The sequence below is a fragment of the Perca flavescens genome, chromosome 5 (assembly GCF_004354835.1).
Source record: "Perca flavescens isolate YP-PL-M2 chromosome 5, PFLA_1.0, whole genome shotgun sequence".
NCBI lineage: Eukaryota > Metazoa > Chordata > Actinopteri > Perciformes > Percidae > Perca > Perca flavescens.
In genome coordinates this window covers 29,359,376-29,378,189 of record NC_041335.1, presented here as the reverse complement: position 1 = coordinate 29,378,189, position 18,814 = coordinate 29,359,376, and the positions used below count along the sequence as shown (strand labels likewise).

The window sequence follows — 18,814 nt, the reverse complement described above, 5'->3', positions numbered from 1 at the left end:
CCCTCCACCCACGCCCTCCACATCCATCTCTTGGCAATTGCCTCTAGTTTCCATGGTTACAGTGTTGGACGGGGGGAGGATTGGGGGAAGGGGGGTACTGCAGGAATCCTTGCTTTATTGTCTTCATAGCACCCCCCTATCTTACCAATCCAAGCACCCCAATATTAGTGTGTGTGTGTGTGTGTGTGTGTGTGTGTGTGTGTGTGTGTGTGTGTGTGTGTGTGTGTGTGTGTGTGTGTGTGTGTGTGTGTGTGTGTCTGCGCGTGCGCACGTGTGCAGGGTGACCGGAGGTGAACTGTTTGAGGACATCGTAGCCAGAGAGTATTACAGCGAGGCCGACGCCAGGTAGGAATGCAGCCTTCACTCGTATGTGTGTCTACTTGTCCTAAAATGGTCTCTGTCTTCTGTTGTCTTCTCTTGTCTGTTGTTTTTTAGTTTTACGTATTTTTCTTTTTCTTTTGTGACTCTGCTTTACTCTTTTCTGCTCTTCGCTCCTCTTCTTCTCGTCTCCTCTTTACTCCTTTTCCTATTTTCTTCTCTGCGTGTTTTCTTATTGTTTGCTTATCGTTCTCTTGACTTCTGTTTATTACTGTCCTCTTTTGTTTCTATTGCCTTTTCTCTTCTCTCCTGCTAGCTGTTTCCCTTTCTCTCTTTCTGTTCACTTCATTTCTAACTTACCTCCTATTTTCATTGCCATATCACTACTATTTTTTCTTTGCTCTTTCCTTCTTCCCCCCCTTAGGTTTCACTATTCCTCCTCTCTCTTTTGCATTTCCCTTCAATTAATGCCACAGTAGTTCACCTGTCACCCTGACACAGACACAATATGGGAATGTGAGTCTGCGAGTTGGTGCCTAGTTAAATTTCAAAGTGCAGCACAGCATTTTGTGATCCTCATCTAACATCTGATATCTTGTAACTTGAGCTACCAATAGAGTTTTTGTTTGTAATGAATGGACAAGTGATTTCTGCAAAGTGCAAAACATGCCACAGCAAGAAGTTCTTTAAATTTTGTTTTCCCCTAATGTGTATCATGTAACTAAATAGTCTCTAAAACAGTAATTAGACCATTACATAATTAGACAAATACCTTGCTGCTCATAATAAAAACGGCATTATCTGCATTGACTAACTACATTGACATAGAAGGTCACTGGTATTTGTAATGATATGAACAAACTCTTATTGGTCAAACATTAAATATGTGTCTTTTAAATGATCCAATTAGCTTGACTGGTGCGATTGGTCCAGTGTACCTCCCTATACTTACGTCACCCCCGTCACTTTTCCCCTGTGCTAACTCAAACAGTAGGAGAGATAAAAGCAAGTATGTAAGCAGAACAACACAAACTGCCCTGCCCACCTTTAGCGTTTGTGTGGCTGTGAAGTCTCACGTTCTCTCTTTCTTTTCTTTTCTTTTCTTAATTTTCATTCAGCCCTCTTCTTTACTTTTTTATTCACCCTCCACCGCCACCACCCATGCTGTTTTATATCTCACTCCCACCACTTGTGCTGACTCATCAACAGACACACTTTAACCAATGGTGGAAAAGGAAATTGAGTAGTGGGAGGGTGGACAGACAATAGATAGAGAGAAGAGTGAGAGAGATACTTGAAAGTGACAGTTGTGGTGTGGTTGTTAGTCCATTCAGCAAAATTAAAAGTGAAATGGAATAGTCTAATGTTGAAATGCATGCCAGTATGACACCGTAAATGGTTGTCTTTAGCTCTCGTTTAGACTCTTAACTGTTTGACTTGTAGCTTGAGAACAGTGAACTCTGGTATTTTGAGTAAAAAATGTTATCTAGATCAAAATGGGATTATCAAGCAGACAAACTGACCATCACATATATAATAAGACAACGATACTTGGCGTCTGTGTATCGATACAGTATTGCCACAAAAAATATTGCGATACTATGCTGTATTGATATTTTCCCACCCCTAGTTGGGACCCAAAAAGGGTCGCGGACCCGTTTTATTGGGTGGCCAACTGGCAGAGTAAAATGCAGAGTAATGTTATGATATGTGAATTGATTTTTCTTATTAAAATAAAAGAAGAATGTTGTTTTTTGCTACGCTGGTCTGTTCAGCTCAGATGCTGTGTTTCTCATCTTTTCTCAAAGATGCCAAAACGAAAATACAAGTTTTTAAAAGTTGGCTTCAAATACAGAGGAGAGGCCTCTATGTGTCAATGTGGAGAGGTGCAATGCAATACATTTCATATGCATTTAAAATGTATCTTTTGTTGTGGTCTTCATTAGTAACTTAGAAATGTAGATGTCATGGCAATTGTTTTTGTAAGTTTGGGTCCCGGGGAGACACCACATTTCTCTTTTGGGTCTCGAGCTGAAAAAGATAGGGAACCCCTGATCTAGATAACTGGCTTTGTAACCACTTTGTATTACATTTATTCAAAATGCTTTAAGTATTAAGCAATGCTTTAAATATCTACTATGTAACATTTGATAATAGAAGGATTTTTATTTTCAGTTTCCTGAACTGAATCTTCCATCTATTTTCTGTACCCCTTTATCCTATTCATGTCATAGCTAGGTCGGGCTCAATCCCAGTGTAACCCCAGCTGAAATTTCTATGAAATATATTAATTATATTATATTTATCTATAAATTGTGTACAACAAGTAGTCTAAAATAATTTAAATTGGGGGAAAGAGTGGCAAGCTTTGGCTCACAGCTCAGGTTTTAGTCAGTGCAGTAAGCTCCATCACCAATTTAATGTACAGTAATTAAGCCTGGTATGGCCTATTTCTTATAGTCATAGTTTTTCACACTGTGTGTTGATTAGCTCTTAGAATGAATTGAAGAAACATTGTGGTTTCATTATTGCTCTGCCGTGGGTCTGGAATTATTTTTTGATCCAGTTTTAACAAAATATTCAGCCAAATGTTGGTTTGATTTGATTTGATTTGACAGCTGCCATGCCTCGCAACAGCAACAACGGGTGGCTAAGAGGTCCACGCGTCACTCACAGTGAAAAGGTCATATCCCACAGTAGTCTGTAATTTGTTCTCTTTAATGCAAACATACCCGGCCCCAGGAAAATAAAATGTCTTTTATGCTATTTCAAGTGCTTGTACAGTTCTCTGCTCCCATTCTAGAGTTTATATTGATTTTTAACCACTGACAGAAATTGTGTGAAATATATATCTTTCAGTTAGTTTTGCACTTGTATGATTGCAAAATGTGTGAAAAAAATCCCTTCCCAAACCAAGCGTTAGCTTAATGCATCTCATTTAATGACATTATAACAACAACTATAAGATCCCTTTTTAAATGTGTTACGTGATGGTAATCATATCTGAGGCAGCTGAGAGATGTACTGTATATATGTATAATATAGAAATCTCTTTCAGTCCCTAAATTTCTGTTCTAATGGATGACTCAAACTGTTGAAGAAAGGACAAGCTGACATCCTATAGCATACAGTAGCAGCAGTAGAATCATTTACATACAAAAACACATTTTATACAACCTGTAAATCTGCAACTGATTTATCTTTTGCTCTTTTACACTGACAAACTCTCAGCTCTGTCTGGGTTAATCACTTTCATGCTTTGACAATTTTTGCCTGTTCATCTAATGTGTGCTAAGGAGGACAGTTGTTTTGTCAAAACTGCATATTTCGTAGTCCCCCAACAACTGCCAGCAAATTTCTCCTCATGACTGATGCCAAATAGCTTCTGTTTTGGCTTTGGTCCAGACATTTTTGCAAGCTAACAAAGGAGTGTATGTTTGCTGGATTATTGACTGCTTTTGTTGTCAGTTTGGTAAATGTAAAAATGTTTCTGTATGTGATTAGAATTTTAGTTTTTCAGTTTTGAGAACAGAGTTACATTATTTTACTCTACTGTGAGTGTGTGTGTGTGTGTGTGTGTGTGTGTGTGTGTTGTGTTGTACCTACAGTACCATATGCTACAGTACTAATAAATGCCCATCTAAACCCCCTCGTGATCGCTGGCTATCCCACCCATCTTGTTACCCTTGCAGTACTCATCCCTGGTTCATGTGCGCATGCACACAGACAAACACACTCTCTTTCCTTTCCCCTCCCTTCACCTCTTTGGATGTCCGTCATCCAGGCCAGTCCCCCCTCCCACCCTCACTCCCTTGGAGACCAGCAATAATTGGGACTTTAATTAGCTATGATAATTAGTCTCACACTCACTCACAGGCCCCAAACTGTCCTGCATCACACCTTGTCAGTGTCTCTTTAGTAGTGTTTGATTGGATTGAGTCCATTAGAGTTGAGCCGGTGTAAACATTTTCAAACCTGTCTGATATTAAGCCAAACACCAGACTGGACCGGTATAGCAAATTCTTCTGATAGGGCGTCGCACTTGACTCAGCAGGCACTCCCAAGTGGAACATAATAAGACTTAGAGAGCCCACAAATGAATTAATACTAGAAGAAGAAGCGGAGAGTAAAGCAAGTCGCACTTTTTTCTTGCAGTGTTTACACATAGTCTTGTCTTTTCGGCTCACCTCTTTGGTTAGCTTTAAATACAAAATGTTGCCATGTTGGCACAGTTTTAGTTTTCTTTGAGACTAACACCGTCATATCTCTGACACTAGTTTCTAGTAAACAAACCGCCATTTTTGTGCACCGACAAAATCGCAGATAGCCCATGTATTTGTCCAATTGGTTAAAGCTCATCGCAGAACGGACGGGCAAAACGCTCATGCTTTAGTTTCCATGGTGAATTACAGTATTTGATAAGATTATCTTGTTGTTTGTACATACTTTTATTTTCTTTCTCACATTTATTTCTGTTGTTTCACAGTACTGAAAACATTCTTTTCCCATTACACACAAGCTTGGACATGCTTTATTTCAATACATTGTGTATTTTAGTATTGGAAAAATACTCAGGCATATGAGAAGGAGAGAAGGTGCCCTGTCTTGACATACAGACCGGCTCTGTATTGGATTTTTCTCCCAGTATCACTTTACTTTACTGTAGAGAACAGTTGGACATTGTGGCTCAAAGTGCTGAGAAAGTCCCAAATATAATTATAAATTCATAAACCAACGACTTCTTTTGGAATGACATAATGGTTTTGGACAGTGAGATAGATGCACACAAAAATGGACAAACTCAGGAGTGGGACGGATTTCTAAATGCCGTACACGATGGGTCACTGTCGGGTCAAACCATGTGTCCATGCATGCACACAGTAAAGATTCCCATCACTTTCACTTAATATCAAAGAGCAAAATTCAGCTCAGACAGCAGGACAAGGAAGTAGGAATAACTGAATGTAGGGCTTGGTATGGTGAAGAAATGTAACAGATACATGGTTTATTCTCTGGGAATCTAGACTCAGTCAGGCATGAGCTTTCTGGAAGATAAAACAATGATATCACTTATGATGAATACTCATAACTGTGTGACCCATCTACGCCTCCCACAGATAGCCTTTCTTTTTATCGTTTATCCATCCATCTATCTATCATGTATAGAATCTTGAAAAATGTTGACAGAATTTAGAGAAGCAATGCCTCTCATTACTACGTGTTACACCGACTGGCCCTGCAATTAAAGGCAAGAAGGTCATTTGTCGGCGATAATGTATTTACTGTCATTTGTTGCCCAACAGCAGCATATATGCATTCGGTTTACCATCTGGTGTGTTATGTGAAGCTGATTCTTCACAGGTGCCTTCTTTAGTCCTTTATCTCTTACTTTAAAGCTATTTTACGGACTTGTTTGCTTGCTTCGCGTCTTTGTCCGGGTCAATAATTAAGTTGTAGGTCCTCTAATTATGACCTAGCCTTTAGTATTCTTAAAAAAAAAAAGAAATTAATTAATTAAATGACAATAGTTTGACAGATCCTATGGGTTAAAAATTGGGTATAGGTATTTATTAAAGGTAGCACAGGGCAAGAACTTGGATCTAGGATGAAAGAGTACCGGAATGCCAGAGTAAAAAGCATTGTTTCACTGCCCTCTCTGGTTAAAAGTATGTTGCACCCATTAATGAGGCTGGGTATGGTCAGAAGTGTGCCCTGTTGTCACCACACTCAGTGTAATTTCACAGCATACTAGCCTACTCTGAAGTACACTACACCATGCAGCAAGGTGAGAAGACAAACCAGTGGAGGTCAGCAGAAACAAGATGAAGTTGTTTTTAATGTTTGTACTAAGGATTACATCGAGGAGTGTCTCATTATAAGCTTTGCGTGTACGTATGTTTTTTTTAGGATTGTGTCTATAGAAGTGTGTGTGTGTGTGTGTGTGTGTGTGTGTGTGTGTGTGTGTGTGTGTGTGCGTGTGTGTTTATGAGCAAGAATGCACATTTTATCTCTCTCATTCTCTCTCTCAGTCCACCCACTAACTAGACACTGTGTGGGTGGGGATCCTGCAGGCTGCCTGTCTCTTTGCGCCTGCTATTAGTCACATATTGTGCACATTACACTCTCTCATTGCACCAAGCCTACATACACACACATTTAAATGTACACACACTCACAATAGAGTGAGGTACATTAGGTGCATGTATCTCTCACACAGTGATGTGTTTTCCTTTTAGTGATGGAAAAATAACCTGGCATCAGCCCACCAGTTTTCTATGATTCAGTTTCATCCCATACATAAGCGTCCTATCTTCTCTTTCACAATCTGTCACCTTTTTTCTTTTGGTTTACTCCTCTCCTTGCCTATGTCTGTGTTGGTGTGATTTTTGTCTGGCATGTTGTTGCTGCTCTTGTCTCTCATCATGTTTAAAAAAGCAAAACGAAACGTTTTTGTCTCCTCCACCCACATTCACCCACCTATTCCTCTCCTTCCAACATCTTTATCTGCATCAATCGCCCTCGCCTTCTCATCTTCCTCTCCTCATTTCTTCTGACATCTATGTCACATGGCCTCCTCTAATCTAACCTGCCATTTTCTCATCTTTAATTTTTTTCTCATTCATCATGCATTGGCCCTGCTCTGTTCACCTGGCATCTTCTTTCTTTGTCCTTCACCCCTCTCCCTTCCTTTCCTCCACCTTTATCCCTCTCTGTACATCCCCATGGTCCATCCATCTTCATCCCTCCTTTCACCTCACTCCCCCACCCCCCCCCCCACGGTCCCTCCTCTTTCTGTTTTGTCTTTACAGTCACTGTATCCATCAGATTCTAGACAGTGTCCATCACATTCACCAACATGACATAGTGCACAGAGACCTGAAGGTTAGTATATTTAGAGGAGCATCTGCATACCGGCTTCCTTTCCTTTCTCCGTCCCTTTCCTCCTTCCTTCCTTGCTCCTCCGTCTCGTCGTGTCGTGTGTTTGTGTCTTCAATTGTTGTTCTGATGTCCGCCTGTCCGACTTGTCTCTTGGTATGCTCGTATGTTTCCGTTTTGTTTTTCGTTTTTATTATATGGTATTTAATTTTTTCATTGGAGGACCCTGGCCTGCCTCACCCACTCTCCCCGCGCCATCTGCCCTCCTACCCGTTCTCTTTACAGTCATTTTACAAACAACTATGTTATAAAACTTCTGCTGCACTGACTGACAAACAGACACACACACACACACACACACACACACACACACACACACACACACACACACACACACACACACCCTTCTACAGGTGTAATAAATATCCAGTGTTTACACATGCCCATACAATCATCAATTTCTTCCACTAGGCTAGTTTAAAAGAAGCCACAGTTATATTTATTGTGATTCTTATTGATTTATTTTCTTCCCCTTTTTCCCTTCTCTCTGGCTTTGAGTCATTTATTTTATTGTATTGATCCCTGTATTTTCAAGGCAGCCTCATTTAACATCACACGCATTTTAATAGTGTTTGGAGAAAGTAAAATGCTACAAAAGAACTGCGCTGCATTGAAAAAAACAAATGATTTGTTATGTTTAATGATATTCTTATACTGTAAGCATCCCCTGAGCTGGTGGGTTATGTATGGAGATGCTATTTTCTTTGGCCCCGAATTATGCCTCATGCCATAGTAAACCCTCAGGGCAGTTTCACAGGATGCTGTCTTCTCTACACAAATTCACTATTGTTACTTTTAGGTTTATGCTGAAACAGTGCTGCCCCCTTTCCTCTAAATATCCTTAAGCCAGAGATATGAAGTATTAGAAGTTAAACCCTCTTACGCACACTCAGTTTACACACATTCTTACCCTGACATAAATGTGAGTTCATAAAATTCAGTGTAGTGTTTTGCCACACTGATGTAATCAGTGAGTAGTGACTGTTATGGCAAAAGAAAGCATAAATGAATGCTCTTTTCTGAAAAACTACTTGCTACATGATGATCACCAACTAGAGATCTTACTTAAACTACCAGATTGTCTCTACAGCCATCATTAATTCTTTACTTTGAGCCACCAGGTTTTTAATAGTATATTATATGAAAGGTAATTAGTGCTCACACAATATCTGCAACTACTACAACAGATAATCTTACGGTAGCACACTGAAGGCTTATCGCCTTTGGGCCAACTTTTAATGTGTCAAAGTACAGTTTTATTGCTTGCTTAATCACCAAAATCACAATGTAAAATTGTATATTGTCTGATTTATTGTAATGTTTCCATAATTATAATTAGCAGCAGTATTTACAGTGATGGCGTTAAGAGTAGGCTAGTAGTAGAAATAGAAATTGCTGTTATTATGGATACAAACATTTAAATCATTTGATGGCTATTCTTGAGGAGATAATCCTAAAAAAGGCTGATGTTTTTTTACTTCAAGCTATGCATTTGTAGCAGTACCTTTTATTGACAATGTACTTTTCATTTTATAGCAAATTTCAAGTGCAACAACAGACAGGAAGAACTAGTAGTACATCTAGTCTACATTAGTTCACAGAAAATACCTTTCTAAAAAATGACAATTCACAGTAATACACAAATTTTATTGTCAACTGCAACATCACTTTTATCCAGAACCAGAGTTAAAAATGAGCATTGTTTGAAGTCCCATTTGTGGTTGTGATCTGTAGACGTAATTATTCAATTCCTCTTTGAAGAATACTGTGAAGTGGGGTAACTTGCAACAGAACCATAAACAAACATGTCTTATAGCAGATTGCATACGTACACAGAAACACTGCTTCACAAACCGTGTGCATAAAGCTGGCTTTTTATAGACAGTGTAGTTAAAACAACGGATGAACAGGAACACTACAGAATGGATCTTAAAATACAGCAAATATTGAGTGTGATTTCCCTGGCATTACCACACCTAACTGCTAACTAACACAGGAACGTTTGGGATGAACACCTTCCATCAGATGCAAACACACACACACACACGCAGAAGATTCTCATCCTGTGAGTTACAGAGCTCAACAGCTGACAAAGTGGGGGGAGGATGCAAATGGACACAAACACACACACACACAAACACACACACACACACACACTGAACTGCATGCATACCTACACACAGGCACACATTATGTGTGAATGAGGGTCTAGGAGAACACACATACATATCATAGATGGAAGTCCCTTTAGCCTCGACCGCACATTTACAGATGCATGCAGTCACATGCTTATGTTGGCTTTTAGTCATCTCTCAGCGCACACACACATAGTTCTTAGCATTTGGGCTGTAGATGTGACCTGCCTAGTATTTATTCATTGGGAGACCTTTAGTAACAAGACACAGGATTTTAATTTATAGCCCTGAACTTTACAGCCATGCCAGTCCATCTTTATCTCTCTCCCGCTCTCTCTGTTTCTGTGTCTCACTTTCTTTCTTTCCCTTTCTCTTGTTTCTCTTAGAGATGATCCGATACCGATACCAGTATCGGTATCGGCTCCGATACTGCCTAAAACGCTGGTATCGGTATCGGGAAGTACTGGAGTTAATGCACCGATCCGATACCACGTAATAAAGCCCTAAAGAAAATCTATGTTAAAGTAGATTATTTATGTTCTTTTTCCGTTATAACTGACTGTCAAACTGGACAATAAAAGAAAGTTCTGTGGCGTTCATTGTTTGTGTTTGTTCATGTTTCACAAAGATAGAAATAATATCACATCCATACAGGGATAGTAGTATACAGTTAGTAAACATAATAAAACATATGACACACTGGTATCGGATCGGTACTCGGTATCGGGCGATACACATGTTCAGGTATCGGAATCGGTATCGGGAAGCAAAAAATGGTATCGGGCCATCTCTAGTTTCTCTCATGTTACAATATTTCGCAGACTGGCCAGACTCCTTTATTCTGTAAATCAGGCTTTGTGGTCCCGTATGTTTGTTAGATTAGGCTGCCCCCTATTTACAGCTCAGTTTCTGATCTAATTGTCAGGCTAATAGTTTACTGAGTAGTCTTTGTTTGATCAAGAAATATTGAGATAAAACACAAGATAACTGTTAAAATTGACATAGCCTTCTCACACAAGTCCAGGCACCAGGATGGAAGGGGTTTTATATTAGATGCAAGCGGAATCAAGATGACTACGTAAATAATGCAAACTTCAAGACTGCACACAAGAAACAATCCATTATACACCACAACCCCTGAATGCCTAAAATAATTGTTGTATTTTTCATTCATCATTTTCAATAATACACAAAGGTCAACAAGCTGCTGTTTTCTCATCTTGGGATTTTTTGACATCATGTCATATGGTACCCATTTGAGATTAACATTTAGAAATCCCAAAATGTTAAACACAACAAAAATGCAAGTTTCATAACAGTTGCAGGGTGGATTTTTTAATCCATTAAAATAAAAACACTAACTTCACTCTGAATTTTGATGAACTCTGACATTGTCAGTGCACAGGAAGCACACGCAAATATTCACGCTTTTTCCCACAGACAACGCCACATCCCAAACAGCATATGTGCTTGTGGTCGTGTGTTTTCACGCAGCTCTGCATCAGTCCACACCTCCTGGCAATGTACATGGCCCTATGCACACATGTACATGTTGTCTGTCTCGTCGGATATACAGTATATGTATATCTTCTTCCCCCGCTCAGATATATCATCTAATTTCTGTATAGACTCAAACCTCAATCATTCCTTTAGCGTCCCTTGCACAGTTTTTGACTTTTGTGTTTGTATTTTTAGTGTCCAGTAGCTAATGGACATCAGAGTGACAGTTCTTGTCAGCAGAGGCCAGATAGGCTGGCAGTAGACATGGCATTGGTCCCAGACACATTTTAAATGTTATTAATTGCACAATGACTCACTCCTTCCCTTACCTCCTTCATCAACGCCTTCTGTGCCCCCATGGCTAGCCACATTCTCACACCGTCTTTCATCACTCAAGGCCTGCTGACTAAAAAATGGAGGGAGGTGGGGCATCTGGAATCCAGCCTCAGCCTGTAAAATGTTTCTTAGATGAGTGTGTCCATGGATAAACTCATCTACAAAGAATAGAGTTTCTAAGATGAAGATCACAGAGACTATCCATTGGTTGGTTGCAGAATAGATACACTTAAAGGAATCTTCTGTTGCAGAGCACCCACAGCTAACAGCTTTCAGGCAAACCTAGTGGAACCCAGAGCTACAACCAACCCCCAAAAACCTCACTAATGAATGTCGTTCATGACATCTGACATCTCTATAAGGTGTTTGAACCACTTTATTCCCGCAGTCGTTTCATTCTCAGGCCACCTTTTATGCGGGAAGCTCAACACAGAAGAGCGAGCAAGCATACCATCCATTTTTGTCTTACGTCTGTGTATTGTGATCATAGAAAATGTTGGTGATCTCTGAAATGTGTTTTACAGTAGGTCTTATTTTTGGGCCACAATGGTTAGCTAACCTAGCCTATGTAGCTAACTAGTAGGAAGCTATTAAAGTGAACCCTGATTGGCTTAATTAGCATAATCTTGGGTGTGTGCTTAGCTGTGGGTCAACCGAAACCAATTAAAGGTGTGACGGCTGCCAACAGAAGAGCCCTTTCAAACCCCTGTTGTACCCCATAATTCCCTCCAACTCCTCCATCATACCTCCCCCCACCTTCCCTCCCCAAACCCTTGGCCTGTGCACGGGATTGTAGCGCTGCTCAGACTAACATGCGCCCCCCCCCCTTGGTGTTTGCATGCAGTCATTGCATCCAGCAGATCCTGGAGGCGGTGCTTCACTGCCATCAAATGGGTGTGGTGCACCGGGACCTGAAGGTGAGTGATGAGGATCTTCTTGCGGTCCCTTAAGAGTGTTCTTAAGTATTTGTGTAAGATGTGGGGGGTATTTGTTTAGTCTGTGTAAGTCTGATAAGTAAATGAGAACATGTGTGTAATGTTTGTGGATCTCATGTCACCTGCAAAGCCTCAGGACTAACAGAGGGTTTGAATTTTGATATAAATACAATTACTCTCTTTGTAACCCTATATCATGAAAGTTAGGCCTACACAATAGTTGGTTGTGCAGTTAGAATGCCATCTTAGAATCGGGCCAAAGCTCCTTTCCCCAGAGTTAGAACTGTCCCTACAGCTTCATGGCGATCACCACGATTCTGTCAAATACCACCTCCGATCTTTTTCTGGCTCTGCCCTTCCGTACACAGCCTCCAGCTCTGTGCAGTCACCTTGTTTTCCTACTGTGTAAACACCGCTTCCCCCAGTCTGTGGAGATTTCAAGCATGCAACGCTGGTCATGCTGGCTGACCAATGCCACTGCTCTGTAACCTTTTCGGAACAGGATCTTGTCATTGCACAGCCGGCCCCTTTTCTTTGTCAATGGATCCACCCAAGATGGCCCATAATTATGTGGTTTTGATTGCCTTTCTGGATCAGAAAGACCCTCAGTTCTTCAATTGTGACAGCTAATTTTTTGTAAACTGCCATCAATTGACTTGTGATGTGACATTTGTTTTGGCTGACTGGCTGGTAGCACAGTCACTTTTAGGGTTGGAAACTGAGCGCCAGTTGCTAAATTTGAACTTGTAACAAGTTTCTTAAAACTGTGGATTGCTTAATAGATTCATTTTGTAGACGTCTATACATATGTCATATAGTTCTTATTAAGCTTTGTTTTTTGCTGAGCTTGAAATGAAATTTTTTGAGTGAGATTGTGTAGCAAGCATTGATTGTTGGCTGTGGACTGACTAACAACCAAACTGAAGTTTTGCTTAAGTCTGTTAGTGATTCAATTTGGCTTAATGCTGTGCTTGTGGAAAAGTTTCCCCTATAGCAGCACCTTAAATATGATAAGCTGGATGTAAATCTGCATTTAGACAGATAGAAATTGAACTGTTTCCAGTCCTCTTGCTGTCATGTCTTGCACCTAGTCGCGTTCTTGTTTATGCATGCTTGTATGTCGCAACTTGCCTTGCATGATGCACTTTGTCAAGTAGACCTCTTCTATGCAAATGTCAGTCCCAGCATTCCAGGGAAGGCGTGTTGTGTTTATCAGAACTGTTGTGGATATTTCTTTATTTAGCCGACACGCCTATCTGGTTTCACACCTAAGCATCAGAGAGCATTTAATGCAATAGGTCATAGTGTGATGACTGAGGACATTCTGGGTGACAAGATCCCTCAAATTAGGAACTGGGTTATGGAGTATGTGGGAATGAGATGACATCACAGCAAACAAATTAATGTGTGCCAGCTCTATATTGTTCAGACTGTACAGCAAATTGTATATTGTTTTTTTGTCGTTTAAAAAAAATGAAAAGTGCACTGCCTTGCAGATTATATGTCAATCTGAAAGGCAGTATTTTTAGTCTGACACAAGTAATGAAAATAGACAATACTTTAATTAGGCCTGGGAATCAAACTTAAATATGTCTGAAACACAGTGTTCTTTTTTTATCAGATAGATTCTTATATAGAAGACACAACTTTAGACTAGTCCATGCTACCAGTGTTTGGTCAACATATTAGGTGAAGGATTTCATAGAAAAACTCCAAAAGAGCGTTATTTTAGGTATTTCTTTCAGGGTTCTGGTTGGCAATAGTATCAAAAAATGTAAAACAATACCTAGCCCTGGCTACAGTATAATCCAGACACACAAACTCAGTCATTTGTTTAATGTAAAATAAAATTAGTTAGGGCCAGTTTCTATTTTTACACCACAGCAGTCTTCTTAAATTGGAGTGCCTTTTTAATGTAGGTCTACATCTCCATCACTTTCTCTAAGGGAATTAGTCAGGAATACCACACCAGCTGCAGATCCTCTACAGACAGACACATGGAAGGGAAGAGAGAAAGATGGGAATCTTTTCATTTGAAACTCCCACTCATAAACTGCTCTCAAATACAGCTTTCTTTATCTTCCATACACCCTCCCTCTCTCTCCCTTTCAATCAAACCAGTTGCTAGTCATCAGTGTGCTGTGTGTCTAAGTCATGTGTGTGCTTAAGAGATGGAGAGGGAAGGAGCGCTTGAATCAAAAAAGTGATGGCGATTGCTGTTATGTCTGAACATGTGGCCTGGATGTTTTGTATTGCATTTATGCATCTTTTTTTATGGAAGTGCATGCTTCATCAGAATTTCCACCCACATCCGTTTTCACGGATTATCTTACTGCTGCAGTGTTGGCAAGTTCTAATTTCCTCGTTTATAACAGAGTAAAGCCTAACCAAGTGGTAGAGCTGGGGGAATATGATGACACAAGGTAGGCACGGCACTTCAGGATTACTGGTTCGCTCACTCACATTTTTACTTATGGGCTCAAAGGCTATACATGCACAGTTTAAAGTATATGCGCTTTAAATACACAGCATTCCTGTTCCTGGAGGGAGGAAGGCACCAGATGCAAAGACACACTGCTGCAATGCAGGAAAGGCAGTGACAAAAATGTAGCCTAAATTTAATAATAAACCAGGTTGGCAGTTAAAGTTATACAAGCCAATCCTGAAGGCAGAGCTGATCTAAAGGCAGAAATAATTTTACTGGTAGGGTTAAACCATATATGGGCAGAGCCAAAGATCTAAATGCATAAGTTTCTATGTAATGTTACACTGGAGTTCAGTGTAAAGGTTAGAGTGAAAAAGCCAGTATCGTCAAACCTAGCCTAGCGCTCTGTTGTAGTAATCTTGTTAGATAGCCTGGTAATTTATTTATTTATTTTCAATGCATTAAAAGTTTTATATTTTGTATTAATATTCCCCACCAGAGTGCTTTTATTTGTCATTCAAGATTGCCGGTTGCTTGTACAGAGACATTAATTAAGTGAGAGTTGAGCGCGATGTAGAGAGACAAAATGAGAAAGAGCAGGTGCCAGTGGGGATAGCAGCCCATTATTAGAGCCCTCTTCTGACGGAGAATAATGAGGCTGGCTGTATTATCTGGGCCACAGAGATGGAGCCTCTAGACCACGGCACACCACATGAGGCTAGGACAGAAAAGCACTGCAGACTGACTAGGTTGCGTAGTGTGCGTGTGTGCTGAATATACAGTGTTGATAAGAATGTTCTTAATAAACCCCATTACAAACTTTGTGCATGCATACAGTAGCTATCTAAGTCCAGCTCTTCACCCACCGTGTACATGTTTGGTAACCTTAATCCTCTCCTCTTCCCCACTTTAGCCAGAGAACCTGCTTCTAGCAAGCAAATGTAAGAATGCCGCAGTGAAGCTGGCCGACTTTGGCCTGGCCATTGAGGTACAGGGGGATCAGCAGGCCTGGTTTGGTAGGTACAGCAGATACAGAAGTTATCACATCTGTATCTTATGTGTATTTATCTTAAGCTATAAAGGGGCTCATTATAACTAACCTGGCGCAGCAGGGTTAATTCTGTTAAACCGAATCATCTGAGAAGCTGGAAACTGTTTGGAAAAAGGGCAGGCACTTTCAAAAAAATACCTTGCAATGTTCTATGTTCAAAAATATAAAAATAATAAAAAAAAAAAAATACCTTGTAGGTGATTAGATAAACAGTTTGTCTTTCACGTCCGTTTTTTGTATTTGATAAATGGTGAACCAATATTGATCTTGTGCTAACAATGGTCATATATTTATGCTCCCTTTCCCCTTCTTCTAGTGACATCTTCAGTTCTATTTTTCGTTATCAGGGATGTCAAACTCTGACCATAAAGGTCCAGAGTATTGCAGGTGTTTGCTTGTACATGGAGATTAATTAGCAGAGAAAAAACAAGACGTGAGCGGGGTGAACCTGTCAGTCTCAGAATAGTACTGTTAAGACACACTTCCGTTTCTCACCTGGATCTCTTCTACAAAGATCAGGCTGGCTTTCCTTAAAGGGAGATTTGCCAATCTTTCACAATCCACTGACCTTAAAGCCTCAAATCTGTCTATAAGACCCAGCCCACTGTGTGGATGAATAGGTCTTAGCAAACGGAAGATTATCTTGCTTTCTATGTAAAATGATCCAAGGATAGCAGATGCACAATCTGTTGCCATAAGTATGTCAATCAATTGTGTGCGTGTGCATGTGCGTGTGTGTTTACTGCAGGATTTGCTGGCACACCGGGGTACCTGTCCCCTGAGGTATTGAGGAAGGAGGCATATGGCAAACCTGTGGACATCTGGGCCTGCGGTGAGTTGTACAGAGAGACACACACTCATTCACACACTTGAAACACACATTACTAGATAACTGTACACTAAACACATTTTCTGTGTGTGTGTGTGTGTGTGTGTGTGTGTGTGTGTGTGTGTGTGTGTGTGTGTCCATATGTGTTTTTGCCTGTCTCAGGGGTGATCCTCTACATCCTGCTGGTGGGTTACCCTCCTTTCTGGGATGAGGACCAGCACAAGCTGTACCAGCAGATTAAAGCTGGGGCTTACGATGTGAGTCTCCTCTCCTTCTCTTTTGCTCTCTTTACTTCTCCCCTCCTGCTGTAATGCCCTTACATCTTGTCCTCCCACTACCCTCGTTCCTTTTTGGCAGCTGTTACGTAACACAGTCACCTCATTCATATTTCAAGGGGTGCAAGAGAGGGAGCCTCACCTTAGATCACATTTAAGTTCATGCCAAATAGAGAGAGAGAGAGACAGAGAGAGAGAGAGAGGATGACTTATTCTCTGGCAGGGACTCTGGACTCAAACAGACCTCGACATTTATGGCTAAACACAACCGGACCTGATGTGTTTAGAATACCTTAACAAATTGCTTGGGGCGTTGCTTGGACTGACCTTCTGATGCTGATGAAAAACACAGCCACAGGGGGCCACAGTGGCTGTAATGTTGAAGGCACACAAACTGGCGACATCCTGGGTTCATATCGGGCCTGTGACCTGTATTGTTTGTTATTCTCTCCCTCTGTCTCTGTCTACGTGTTTACTGTAAAACTATCCAACAAATAAATCCGCTTACTTTTCAGACATAATATTAAGAGTCAGAGCTTTATATTATTCTAACCTTAATATTTTCACTATGAACGGACCTCCGATTGAGAGAGTCACAGTATATTAATATCTTGGCTTCTGAATTGATGAAAAACTCTCCTTCAAATTTCACATTGATAATCTTGTGTGCAGACTCAGGCAAAAAAAAATTGCCTATTGCTACAGAAACAAAAGCATCTTTTTCATGTTTGTAGGAAAAGGGTTGTTGAGGCAGTTTTCATGTCTGTCTTGGACTATGGTGATGTGATTTATAAACATGCATTATCTTCAACTTTTAAATCTCCGGACTCAGTCTATCACTCTGCCGTGAGATTCATTACCGGTCATGGTACACATCATTGTATTTTATATGAAAGTTTTGGGTGGTCTTCTCTCCGAGAAAGACTAGATACTCACTGGTATCTCTTTATCTATTGTCGGAAAACTGCTATCTTCCCTTACAGAACTTCTCTGTTACTCAGAGGGACATTATCAGACCCGCTCTGCTGACTGGCTTTTACTTCATGTTCCACAAGCTCGGTCTGAACTTGGAAAAAATTGATTTTGGTTTTAGTGCACCTGACTCCTGGAACAAATTACAGCACTTTCTTAAAATCAACTCAATTGTGCCTTTTGGACAATTTAGAAATCTGGTTTTAAACCAGCAAACTTCTACTTGTAACTGCTTTACATAATTGTTTTTTTCTTTTGCATCCCTATTATCCTAATGTATTTATGGAATAATTTTCCAATTCTGAATGTTTTATTGTCTTTCTATATTTCTTATGATATGTGCTTTCTGTGTTGTTGTTCTGTATTTGTCTTTGTAATCTGACTCGATGACATTGCAAATGGAGGTTGCCCCTCAATGATCTCCCCACGATAAATAAAGGTTGAATATTAAGTTCAATATGAGAGGCATTAAAGGGTCTCAAAGGGGACTTGAAACTCATCAGACATTGTGACCATCAGCGAGTTGGTATAAGCAGTGCAGCAGAAAACAAAGACATGCAAATGTAGTAACTGATACAGGTGACTTTGGTAGCATTCAAAGAGAAAGTCAAAGAAATATCAAACCAAGTTTAATTTTGAAGGGAAAGTGGCATGCATTGTTGCCTTTGGATTTGAAGCCTGGATGGTACTGAAATGATCTATGTTAGCTTCACAGGTTAACAGAATTACACCATCTACACCTGACTGAAGTTCCCCTGGGCTTTATAAGATTTTTGTTAGATTTTCTGTCAATGTCATGTGCTGTCTAGCTAATCAGTGAAGTTTCTCCATATGAATTTTGAGGGCCAATTAAGATTTGAACTTGCATCTTAAACATGACCATGATAAGTATGGCCTGTTCCCTACCTATTGAATTCTGTCCTTTTGTTTAGTGTAAATTGTGGTGACAATAATTGTGAATACCTCAAAAGCAGACAGAAACGGACAATAACAATAATAGTTCAGTCTTTTTAAATGGGCTTGCTAAAGAATTTCAACACTAGTGCAATTCACTGATTTAGTGCTGCAAGTAAGATTTATTGATTAATATGCTGATTATTTT

The 18,814-nt window shown here is 40.1% G+C and overlaps 1 protein-coding gene across 22 annotated transcripts in view; it reads left to right on the top strand.

Annotated features, from left to right (window-relative positions):
• camk2b1 (calcium/calmodulin-dependent protein kinase (CaM kinase) II beta 1) overlaps positions 1-18,814 on the top strand; it is a 75,958-nt gene that overhangs the window by 21,191 nt on the left and 35,953 nt on the right. For 14 of the 22 annotated variants that reach the window (XM_028578025.1, XM_028578028.1, XM_028578020.1 and 11 more), the window contains exons 5-9: positions 280-345; positions 7,128-7,200; positions 15,499-15,601; positions 16,385-16,468; positions 16,628-16,722. In XM_028578025.1, coding sequence (XP_028433826.1) covers positions 280-345; positions 7,128-7,200; positions 15,499-15,601; positions 16,385-16,468; positions 16,628-16,722 — 421 coding nt within the window. Of the gene's footprint in view, positions 1-279; positions 346-7,127; positions 7,201-12,069; positions 12,143-15,498; positions 15,602-16,384; positions 16,469-16,627; positions 16,723-18,814 lie in introns of all 22 variants that reach the window. The other 8 variants (XM_028578034.1, XM_028578031.1, XM_028578021.1 and 5 more) reach the window with 1 other exon arrangement.